At 41.3% G+C, this 13,115-nt stretch overlaps 1 protein-coding gene across 2 annotated transcripts in view; it reads right to left on the reverse strand.

Moving 5' to 3' along the window:
- Positions 1–13,115, reverse strand: part of RUNX2 (RUNX family transcription factor 2) — a 55,176-nt gene that overhangs the window by 5,250 nt on the left and 36,811 nt on the right. The window contains exons 4-5 of one of the 2 annotated variants that reach the window (XM_075269239.1): positions 9,539–9,712; positions 3,205–3,366 (exon numbers count right to left, since the gene is read on the reverse strand). In XM_075269239.1, coding sequence (XP_075125340.1) covers positions 3,205–3,366; positions 9,539–9,712 — 336 coding nt within the window. The remainder of the gene's footprint in view (positions 1–3,204; positions 3,367–9,538; positions 9,713–13,115) is intronic. The other variant, XM_075269240.1, reaches the window with a different exon arrangement.

Genomic DNA, 13,115 nt, shown 5'->3' on the forward strand with positions numbered 1-13,115 from the left:
TTAGAGACTTGGCTCAGGATTGAGTTTTCAATCAGAGATGGGTGGCAAAGGAAGGAGACCACCCGGACAATTGGTGCCCCAGCTAGTGAGGACACGTCCTTGTGGGCACTAAACATGAATACATTGACAGTCACTTTGCAGTCTGAAACAAATGCGTGGTGATACAATGTTGTCACTCACAAGCTTTGCCTTCTGTTACTAAGTACCAGCCTCACCATTCTTAGATACAGCTAGAAATCATGTATAAGTTTGTTTGTAATGCATTTCATGGATTGAACCTACCTTTTTTGCCGCCTGAGGCGGACAACAGAAAGTCACGCCCCCCCCCCCAGGAGGAGGGGGCAGAGCGAAGGGGCGTGGCGGATCTGTGTTAGCAAGCAGAGAGCAGGCAGGGAGAGGACCTGCTCTCTGCCTGAGCCCAACCCACCGCTCGCTTCCTGTGCCGGGCTGCCGAGACAGTGACACTAAGCCAGTCCAGGGCAGCTTGTCCTAGACTGGCTTAGGTAAGCAAATATGCCGCCTCCCCCACCCCCCTGGGAGCCCTGGCATAGTGCCGCCTGAAGCGGTCGCTTCAGGTCGCCTCATGGGAGGTGCGGTGCTGCCTGCAACACCTTGTAAGCTATTTAAAAGTGATTTGGGAGGTGGCAGGCCGCCTTTAAAGGGTGCAACCGTTCCCTTTGCTGTAGCGGAGTGTAAGATTTTGGATTGAGACGCTCTTTATATTGCACAGCTGCTCTTTTTATGGAGGGGGTATTCGATGATGTAGAGGATGCTGTCGTAACACATGACACCAAGAATATTAACATGGATGCAACATAAATCCAGCACATAAAATATCTCTTTTTTTTAGCTTGTTGCTTCACGACAGTCTCTTCTCCACACAAGACAACGCTTATTAAGCGGAAATCAGCGGGGCTCCCTGACAGATTGATTACGAACTATGAAAACTTGGGCAAAGCAAAAAAAGTGAAGGGGGGGGGGAGAGAGGATTTTTGACTTTGAAACTAGATCCACTATACTACAAAAGCTAGTCCTGGGGCAGCTGGCGGCTCGGAGCGAGCCCACACACAGTGCCAATGTAGCCATGTGACTGCTCTGTCACATCCTGCAGTCATTTCCAGCCAGCGTGCGTGCGTTCCTATTCCGCTCGGAGAAAGAGAGGGAAAAAAAAAAAAGGACGAGATATATTAGGAAGCAACATATGGAAACACTTTCAGTAAATCCGCTGCCATGAAATTCATAATGAGCAAGAAGCTTCAGATGTGGTTAAGAGCCTGAGATAAGACCCTTAAAACAAGGACAGACGACAAGACTCCCCTCGCTGTCTCTGCCTTTTGAAAGCAAAAATTCTGCTTATGAAAGAAGGTAACAATGTATCAAAAAAAGCGACTGATGGTCAAGTGGGTAATCGGCGAACACTTGTCACTCACGGTCCGATCGGATAACGTAGAGGAATCCTGCTACAAAGGCGGCGGCTCCTACAACATGTGCGCTGAATCAGACTTCGTGAGCGTCATTTATAATTCTGATCGAATACTGAAAAGTTAATCTCCAAGAAAATAAGCTGTGGGGGGAGCCGCGTGTTTAATCTGGTTTTTGATAAGACGAGTTTAAAATGCTATAGTGTCAGGTCCGTGTGATTTATGGTCTGCTGGGGGCGCTGAGAGGCAGCATTTGTTACTGAGGATCAAGGGAGGGATTTAAGGCTGTCACGGTGCAGACTCCTCGAGCAGACAAGGCAAGTGTACTTAATCTGTTTCATCGGCATGAAGCAACACGTGGAGAGGTTCGGGTCACGAGAGACCACACGACATGTTGGCCCGGAATTGATTGATAATCGGTTTAATTGTAATTTTGGAGGATTGCAACTTAGGGCTCAGTTCACGAGATGTTGCGGTGATATGGAGGAGGCCCTTGCAAGTAATAGAATGTGAAGAGTTAAAGTTATATGGCTGGTTATGAGGTTTTAAAGTTTCTTGGATATAAGTAGGGACGTGATGAGGTCACATAACTGCTGTATGGAACGTACAGGGGTAGCATTCTTTAATTTTTTTCTAAATGTAGATTGTGCACCCCATATAGGGATCACAATGTAATTTTTTTTTTCCCTATCAGTATGTCTTTGTAGAATGGGAGGAAATCCACACCAACACTGGGAAAACTTACAAACTGGCGGGATTCAAACTCAGGACTCCCGCGCTGCAAGGCTGCAGTGCTAACCACTAAGCCATCATGTTGCACCGTCAGGGCTGCATTCTGTATAACACAGGGGCTGACTTCTTTACAATGTTTGCATTGATGGAGTGTTTCTATAAATTTATTGCAAAAATGTCCCCTTCATCTGAATGATGATTCATCTGCTTGATGCCAAAACAACGCCATTCTGATGAATAGTACGGATTTTCACCCATAAAAAAAAATCTGTAGGGTTTGTTCATTGTGGGTAAAAAATGTGCAGTTGCTTCAAGGTGAATGAGATTCCCAGAAAATGCCAAAAACCAGTGCAAAGTGACCTGCATTGAGGATTTTAGATCCAAAGCAATTTGCAATTATCCCTGTGAACGCGGGCAGGATTTGGGTGTGACAAATACCCACGCAACAGTGTAACAATGTACAACAATTAGTGATGTCAAGTAATAACTGAACAATGTGCCTCTTTAACGTGTGAACGGTGTCCAATATTTTCATAGCGTAAGATAAGTGGTGCCATTGTAATCCCTATCACTCCAACACAACTAGGATTACTTTCTGTTTACTCCCCATAGATATTTCTTAAACACCCTGCCTTTATGTCCACATGGCCTATAGGGGCAAATGGAAGTTTCAAGAGTGGGGAAATTTATCAAGCTCTACGCTCCAGTATTCCGGTGTCAAAAAGTGGGAAAATAACTTTTTGGGCTTATTTGTACACAAATTTTGCAACTTGTTACATTTTTCTTATGCCGCTCAGTCTACTCTTTAAAATTGGATGGAAAATGGGCATGGTTGGCAACTGATAGATGGGACAAGTCACAAAAATTGGCACAAGCTCATCCCAGTGGCATAGAAAGGAAAGCAACGTGTCAAGACAGATTTGTTGGACTTATAAAACGTAGTAAGTTCATAAAACATTGTGCAATGTTTGTATATTGGGCATCTATGAGTTCTAGAAGGATAAACTGAACCAAATAAATACAGGGATACAATGTACAAAGCGAGCAATACCTGAGAGCCTTCTAGGCACATCGGTGATAGCTGGAAGCCCTGTACCTCGGCTGGAGGACAACGGGGTGGTGGAATGAATGGATGGAGAGGTCATCTGGCTCAGATACGATGGATAGGACTGGTCGTAGGACCATGGAGGGGATGACTGTGCTTGCCTGGGGTCTAAAAAGACAAAAAAAATGGATATGTTATTCCCGAAATAGTCATCATATTATGTATAACACCCACTTACAACACGTAATGGGAATCCCTCTATTATACTCAAAGATCGTACTTGTTTGTATATAGGAGTACATAGATATGTCCAGAAGTATCAAGCTAAAGATGCAGCCAAGTATAACATGACTGTTAATGCATTACTAATCACTTTAACTCAACTTTTTTTTTTCCATCGCTTTCAATGACTTTTGTTGTGAGATATCACGGTGCAGCAAGTTATAAGATTCAAGTTGAAGAAGGCGACATCTGTACATTAGGTCCAAAAGAGCAAGCGGATGACAACCAACAGGTTCAAGAATCTGTTTGTAAGTGTTATATTTTTCTGCAGTGCCTCCGCAGGAAAAATGTAGTATTACACTATTCTCAATGGGCTGTGGAGCAAACCATGGTCGGGTCAAGTTCTCCACAGAGAAGTCTAAGGGAGTCACTGGCTTGGTTCACCATAAGAAGGCCACGCAGATGTCTGGCCACCTGCAATGGGGGATTAAGTGGGGTTCCTGAGCAAACCTTAATCCATCTTTGCCTACAGGTCACTTTTTATTCAAGTAACAGTCATGGTAAAATTGTGGTTTCCTTCATGAGACCTCAATGTTACCACAGAGACGTTTAATAGCGTCAATTCCTAGAGATTAACGCTGAGGTCACGATAATCTGAGAGTTTACAGCAACCACAACAAGCCTGGTGGTACAGGTGAACCAACTTTTGGGTTATTTTCCTCTTGAGACGTGTGCTCATGGACACCAATCATTCCTTATACTCTCGGGGGGAGTTGGCGTCTCGTAATATTTCACTTTCAGAAAGGATTTGGCGATTGACTTGACATCGTCTGGTTTTTCGATAAACCACATGAAAAAGCTGATAGAACTAGGAGCTAATATTGGTACGCCTGCCTCGTAAGATCTGCCAGAAAGCTTCATTATCCAATTTCAACATGAACCAGAAGCACTCGGAGCAAAGGAAAACTTGTTCCAAGAGGAAGACTACCCTTAATCCTATTAACAAGTGTCCAAGAAATAGGAAACAGGTTGGACGCCATCCTGGGCCATCCTCCGACCTCCCTGGATTTTATGTGTGTCCAGTAGCTGTTTGGGGAACTGCTATTAGATCAATTACTATACCAGACCTCATTAGTCTGTCCTATAAAGAGCTGGACGGGTTTAGGGAGCTTTTACATAAATTGGCCGAGCAGTCGACTGTGTCGTTTGGATTTCCTCTGGTTAAAAAATTGGAAGAAATAAAAATAAAATAAAACAAACAATGTGACTTATGGAAACTACATAGACGTTGTCACTGCCAAGCGTACAGCCGGGCCTCGCCCTCCTTGCCCTGAAATAGCAGGACCATAGGAAACTTGTATTCAGCAATAGTGGGATGGACTGGCACAAACAATAAGGCAAGTTGCATAATAATAATATTAATCTGTATGGACTTCAAGAATCTCATGGAAAAGTCTTGGATGAATTAGACAGCCACTCATTCAGAAAAGATAATCTTTCAATGTTGGATCCAAAACATGCAGGTCCCCCTTAAGGTGGTGTGAAGATACAAATTACAGGAGGATTCCTTGTATCCCACAGCAAATAAACCTGGGAAGGGCCAAATTCTGAAACATTTTGGAATATAGAATATGACATAAAAATGGCTTGTAAAGGGAGAACTTTAGTACTGAACGGATACATCATCACATTAGTCTAAAATCTTTATCTCAATCTCATATTCTCAATTCTATAACTAATGTCAGGATGGTTTTCGAGTGTGGGAGGAAACTGGAGAAACTGATGAAAACCCACACAAACACAGGGAGAACATCCAGGCTCCATGCACATGCTGCCCGAGGCGAAAATCTCAACCCAGAACCCTGGTTGTGCAAGAGATCAGCAATAACCAGCAGGCAAACAGGCTGCTCTTGATGATATGAAGTACCATACAATATTGCAAGTGGAAAGAAGTGGCGGATTATCAGAGATTATGAATTATTGGATGCTAGATTAAATGAATTTCAATGCATGTTTCTTTAATTAGTATTATTGATGTTAAAATATAATATAAATGGGAAACAAAATTGCATGGGAATTGATTTAGATGATAGATAGATAGATAGATAGATAGATAGATAGATAGATAGATAGGAGATAGATAGATAGATAGATAGATAGATAGATGATAGATAGATAGATAGATAGATAGATAGATAAGAGATAGATAGGAGATAGATAGATAGATAGATAGATAGATAGATGATAGATAGATAGATAGATAGATAGATAGATAGATAGATAGATAGATAGTTAGATAGATAGATAGATAGATAGATAGATAGATAGATAGATAGATAGATAAGAGATAGATAGGAGATAGATAGATAGGAGATAGATAGATAGATAGATAGATAGATAGATAGATAGATGATAGATAGATAGATAGAAGATAGATAGATAGTTAGATAGATAGATAAGAGATAGATAGATAGATAGATAGATAGATAGATAGATGATAGATAGATAGATAGATAGATAGATAGATAAGAGATAGATAGGAGATAGATAGATAGATAGATAGATAGATAGGAGATAGATAGATAGATAGATAGATAGATAGATAGATAGATAGATAGACAAGAATGGAATGTGGATTTATCTGATTTGTCTTTATTCCTATACCCTGAGGTTTGGCGCTCACATTATCACTTGTGCGGTCTTTGATTTCTTCATTGTAGATAGATAGTAGAAGTATAATACAATAGATATGAGATAGCTTAGATATATACAGTATATATATGAGTAGCAGATAAGAGTTTTCTTTGCTCCATTCCTATTTTAGCACACTGACGCTGATCGCCTGCATTGTACAGTGCAGATCCTGATATATAGTATATAGTTTTGGTGTAAATCTACTCTTTATTTCTCTATGACAATGAGAGCTCAGTGTCAGTAAGGCGGCTTACATTCCGGTAATATGATGGCTGTTGTGCAGGTGCATTGTGTGACCGTCCTACATTGTAGTTGTGCGACACATGTATATCTCAGCTTCCTGTACATGGCGCTTGCACAAGTGAGGCCTGGGTGAGCCTGCAAACGGCTCCTTCCTGTGTGTGCAGCTCAAATGGGTTTCACGGAGCTTCAAACATCAACTCTGCAAGTTATCTCGTTCCAAATAAGTTGACTTGTGACTTTGAAGCTCAGTGCCCCGTGCTTGTGTGCTGCATATGCTAGCGATCTGAGGTTCTTTTTATCTTTGCTGCTGACAATTTGAGCTAGCAAAAAAAAAAATTAACTCATCAGCTGCCAGCGGTGCCCATATGTTCTGGTGGTAGGGACATGTCACAAAATGGTCATGCAATCCAATCCAATAGCCAAGGCGGCCATAACCCCACACAGCTAGCGAATTTACCAAACTACTGAGCCAAGATGTACAGTATAAAATGCAGCAAGTTTCCCGATATCACAACCCCGTTGTATAGCCATTGTTCTAGGAATACGTCCCATGCAAAATTGGATATTCTAATATTATAAGTGTCTCTGCAGTTTATCCCTATATCCAATCGAAACTCATGGCAAACTCCCATGGGTCCAAAAGGCTGAGATAGGAGGTGTTGTTTGATGCCATACCGCTTTAGGCTAAGGCCCCACCGTGCGGAAAGGCGTTTTTTTTGTTGCAGATTTTGTTGCGGCTTTTTGAATCCAAGCCAAGAATGGCTACAAAAGGAATGGAGGATATATAGGACGCTCTTACATGTCTTCCTTATACTTAATCCACTCCTGGCTTTGGCTCAAAAAACCGCAATAAAATCTGCAACAAAAAAAAGCTGCGTTTCCGCACCGTGGGGCTTTAGCCTTAGGTAGCCTCTGTATCTGTCTATGACATGGAGAGAACATTGACTTAGGCAGGGTTTTTTGGTCCGGAACCAGAGGCGGACGCCACCTCAGGTTCCAGACCAAAATACGGGTAGCTGCAACTGGATGCCAATGCAGTATACCGGCATCCAGTCGCACACTCCGCTCCAGATTAGGCCCAATGAATGGGCCTAGTCGGGAGGAGGGAGTGTCTTCAGGTGGATTCACAAGGCGACTCCGCCTGAAGAATGAGCATGTCCGTTCTTTTTTTCCGGGAGCGGGAACAAACGGCGGATACGGCCTCAAAATCCTGACCAAAATACCCCAGCTCTGCAGGCAGTGTAGGACTAGGAGCCACTGGACCCATCACAGAAAATGATTCTGGAGTCCAAACCCATCTAGATAGAATATCTTCACATCATTGTATTAATATCATTGTTCTTATCATTGTACACACAAGACACATCTATACACAAAAATTAAATATAGCATAAAATAAAAAATAAATTACAAAACCCCCTAATATTGATAGATGATATACACCACAAAATAACAAAAATAACAAAAACTTCATGTTATGTGTCCATCTCTGCATTAGTGCCATATATGTATTGACAAGGCTGCAACAAAAAAGAAATAACCTCAAACCACTTTCCCACTGTACACCTCATAAACCACCGCTAAAAATAGACAAAACACCATCAGTCGCTGTACGATGGCCGCCTACGCCGAGACACATTTATGACTATTACCTCTAGAAGGAGTTTTATGTTTCTGACGTCTTTTCAATTACTGTCAAAATCTATGGTAAATATAGAGATGGGCGAATAGTATTCGAAATTATAGTTTCGTATACCTCGCTCCATAGGATTGAATGGAAGTGGCCGGCGCTTAACCCCTTGGTGTCCGGCCGCTTCCATTCATTCCTATGGGAGCGAGGTATTCGAAACTATGTTTCGAATACTATTGGAATCAACTCTAATATTATACTCGTGTTTGTACACATTAAGGAGCTTCCTCTTTATTTTAGCGACATCCTTTCGCACTCCCATGTGGGGCTTGACGATCAGGGCCAAATTCCCATTCTAAACAATAGCGATGGACTGTTGAGAAGTTGTTTATAGGGAATGTGTCTCCAGAAAATCACCCATTTTTTTAAACCAAGTTTGTATAATAAACATACATTTTAAATTTTTTAAATTTTTTTTTTATTTTCCATGTAACTATATTTAGTACTAAATCCTGCAATTTTCACTCCAGCTACTAAGCCTAGTAAAAGAGGCTTGTGAAATCTGTAGGATTTTTCTTTGCAGCAGTGACACCATGTACACTAACAGAGCAGACACATAATATTACAATAGAAGATAACACCTCGACTGGTAATAGATGATGTCACAGCAAATCTCCTTCCCCATGTATAAAAATTTTGTTATAGACCTCAATGGGTCAGTTCCAGTCTGTTGCTGAGACTGTTGTAAAGCATAGGATTAAATGCTGTTAATAGAGCAGTGGTGACGCTCCGCTAAGATGGCCGCCATCATAATGTAAAGAAAATAGAATACAAAACATACAATAAAATAATAAATAAAATAATAAAATAAAATAATAACAGATTAGAAAAAAAAGTGATATTTTTCACAATCCAGTTTAGTAAATTAAAATAATGACAATATGGAGGGGTTGTCCATAAACTTAACCTCTTACAAGCTCTTATCCAAGATGGTAAAGGTATACTAAACACAGAAAATCACAAAAATATTAAAAAATTCTCGCACAATTTTCTGGTCCTATTTTGTCTCATATTTCAATTAAAACAGAAATCTACAAAAAAATCTTCTCTATGTGTCCCAGCTGCTCCGCCATGTCCCCCTCCTCCTAATAACTGTAACAGGCCGCAAGATAACTGGCTGGAGCAGGAGCCTTTCCATAGGACAGAAGACTGTTAAGGCCTACCACGTCTTCTGTTAAGGCCTACCACTTTAGTTGGCCACCAGAATATGGTGGCCAATGGGATTTTGTAATGTAGCCCCCCATTGCATCACTGCTAATGTGGTCTACCTAAAATACCTTCCACACAAGGACAAATATCAGAGTCGAATGGAAAGAATAGTTAGGAAAGGACTATAAAACCCCCAAAGATCGCCTATAACACTACGACTACCAACATAACAACGAAGGCCAGTGACGAGACCAATAAACGGTATGTAAACATTGAGAAATCTTTCTATATTCTCAATGGTAACCTCTATAAAATGACCAAAAAAGTATGTCTGCCCCTTACCTGCAATCTGACTCTGTCCTTGTGGATTAAAAGGACTCGATGCAGAGGTCAGGGAGGGCCGTGGACTCTGAGTTGGGACACCCACTCTCATACTGGGATGAGGAATGCGCCCTAAATCACTGAGGCGCTCAGAGAACAAACTAGGCTTAGAGTCATCAAGCTTCTGTCTGTGCCCTAGAAACAGCAAATCATAGAAATAGAATTATTATTACTATAGCCGGCAACAAACCTTCCACATAAAATAGTTAACACCTGGCTGGGAAAAATACAAAAAATAAAAAATTCCTGGGAATTTTTTTTTTTTAGATGCCCCCCCAAAAAAACTACATTCTACTTCAATACATGTACAGCCTAAAGTTACCTCCATATTACAAATTATCCAATACAAATATACCGTATATACTCGAGTATAAGCCGAATTTTTCAACCCAGTTTTTGTGTAGAAAAAGCCCCCCTTGGCTTATACTCAAGTCAGCAAAAAGAAAATGTATTTTTTATTTTTTTTATTTTTTTAAGGAGGGGGGGTCTATGACCAGCCACAATATTAATGTATAGAACCTCCCATAAAATAGTGCAAAAAAAAAAAAGAAAAAAAAAAAAGATGATTTAATAAATAAATAAAAGTTCTAAATCCCTGCTTTCCCTAGAATACATATAAAAGTAGAAAATGACTGTGAAACGCATACACATTAGGTATCCCTGTGTCTGACAGTGCCCGGTCTACTGAATATAGGGGAGCTGCAGTGCTCCTGTTCCGTGGGGAAGGGGTTAATAGGGGCACTGCAGATACTCTATATTCAGCCAGACTGAATTCCAAGTGGGGGAAGAAAAAACAGTCCTCAAGCTCAGGGAAGGGGCAGACAGACAACTAAAACACCCCCTCCCCTTCCCCAGCAACTACTGCACCCAAAAACTTCGACCATTTTAGTTTTTGAAATTTTCCAGTAGCTGCTGCATTTCCCTCCTAGGCTTATACTCGAGTCAATAAGTTTTCCCAGTTTTTTGTGGTAAAATTAGGGGCCTCGGCTTATATTCGGTTCGGCTTATACTCGAGTATATACGGTAATAAATAATTTCCAGGTAATACATCATGTACTGTTCTTCTAATAATGGATTTAGGAAAAAGCCCCAGGCCAGTAGGTCTACATGAGTGAAAAGAGTCTGTTCTCGCTTTCTTCAAGGACAGGGATGGAATCTTTTTAAGATGTTGCGGCTAAGCGCCAGGGTTACCGAGCAATTCTTCAAAACATATAATGAAAGATAAAGGGCTTTAACGAAATAAAATATTTCTACGGAATTCAGTTAGAATAAATAAAAAAAATAGATCAATCTATAAAGATACCAATCAAATGAATCAATAAAAAAAAATTGAATGGGGGGAAAAAATTATTATATATTGTCATAGGTTAAAACATCATATCTCTCTCTGGAGGACCCAGAACGTCCATGCTTTACCTACAAAGTTCATTGATTTTAATGGACACTGTGCAATGCTGCATTTTTCCTGCGGAGGCAGTGTTGAGAAATGGAACACTTACTACCAGGTTCAACCACAGATTAAAGCTGATCACTGGGGGGTTCCAGCATTAGGAACCGATATTTAACTACTCATGGATGCCCCCTTCTAGTTTTTTTTTAAAGAATAGGAGCAGTAACATGTCTGATTTGTAGTTTATCATAACATAGGTGACTGGGCCAAGTGGAACACAAAAAAATCTTTGCATTATGTCCCCAGGCTATAGGCACTTGCTAAACTCCTCCGTGAAACTAATAAAAGAATATAAGAGTCGAAGTGTTTGTGTGCCAGGGGAAAGCCAAACATATACGATGGCATTGTTATTGTGAAAAGATTTCAAAGCCGGCTCGGCCAAGTAAAGAATATCACGCCATGTTCCCAACCCACATTACCACCTGAGTCCTAGAGGAAGAAGACAGGACAATAGTATCAAGTCTTCCATTGAGCTTTCCAAAATAAATAGCGAGGTTACATCTTGTACTGTTGTGCTATTTTTAATTCCATGGAGCGCCAGGTAACTGGATATACTGGTGTGACTTGTATGCCCCAGTCTGAGACTATTTGGGTATTTTTATTGGGTGTTTAGCGGTAAGGTGTATAGCTGGGCACAGGATCAGATTATAAACAGGTCAAAAAGTGATGGGTAAAGGATTGGGCTCCTGGTGCTTGTGACCAATTCACAGTGGACCACATGAGGAAGGATGTCCAAGAGTCCATCAACTAAACCCCATTAAAAAAATTCTATAAATATTTGACCGTTCACTGCAATTAGCTCAGTCGTTATTCTCTTTAGAGATTAAAAGGAGTCTATCACCAGAGCGCCACCCTGATAGATAGGTTAGGGTCTCCTAAATCAAATGGTGTTCTCCTCTCGTGGGTCAGTGGCTCCATTTCTGAAATATTGCTGTTTTTGTCAATTTGCAAAGTAGTTCTTTGGAGCAATGAGGGCATTGCTTTTACTTCCAAGGTCAGGTGCAGAGATGTTGCTGCTTACCTTTGGAGCAAAGCCCTCGCTGCTCTAAAGACCCCATTTGCAGCTTACTTTTGGAGCAACGCCCTCAATGCTCCAAAAAACTAATTTGCCTATTGACAAAAACAGCAATATTTCAGCAATGGATGTACGGATTCACAAGGGAAAGCACGGTTTGATTCAGATATCCCTAACCTATGTATCTGTGGAGCTGATATCCTGGGTTCTGGTGACAGACTCCATTTAAAGGGTGTTTGCAGGAATGGTCTCTCCTTAGACACAGATATTAGATCAGCTTGGGTCCTACCCCAAAGACTCCCATGATCTGTAGTAGGAGATGGTGTACTAGATACAACCGAATGAATGGATTCAGTACTGTGCGCTGATCAGTGGAGTCCACGGCCGTTCCTTCTACTGATAATAAGGAACTGATGGAGATAGTTTCCTCAGGTTCCGGTCCAAAAAACGGGCAGCCGTGACTGAATGCCGAAGCAGTGCACCGGCATCTGGTCACACGCTCTGCTCCGGATTCGGCCTAGTCGGGAGGAGGGAGTGTCTTCAGGCCGAATCGCGAGGCGAAATGGCCTGAAGAATGAGCACCTCGTTTCTTTTCCCGGGAGCCGGAACAAACGGCTCCAGGAAAAAAGAACTGACTGGCTCCCATTGATATCAATGGGAGCTGTCTTTTTGGTCAGAATTTTGAGGCGGATACGACCGCAAAATCCTGACCAAAAATCCCGTGTGAATTTACCCTTAGGCTGAGGCTCCACGTTGCAGAAACGCAGCTTCTTTTGTTGCAGATTTTGCTGCATTTTTTGGAGCCAAAGCCAGAAGTGACCACAAAAGGAATGGGAAATATATAAGAAGCTCTTACACTTCTATCTTCTTCTCAATCCACTCTTGACTTTGGCTCAAAAAAAACGCAATAAAATGTGCAACAAAAAAAGCTGCGTTTCCGCATCATGGGACCTTAGCCTTACAGTGTTTTCTCCTTGTGAATCCTGCTTCTAGTGCCAAGATATTGGATTTTTTTGTCAATACGTTATTGAGTGCTATGGAGCAACAGGAGCATTGTCACTTACCTCTTTGGA

Source organism: Leptodactylus fuscus, chromosome 3, assembly GCF_031893055.1.
Source record: "Leptodactylus fuscus isolate aLepFus1 chromosome 3, aLepFus1.hap2, whole genome shotgun sequence".
Lineage (NCBI taxonomy): Eukaryota > Metazoa > Chordata > Amphibia > Anura > Leptodactylidae > Leptodactylus > Leptodactylus fuscus.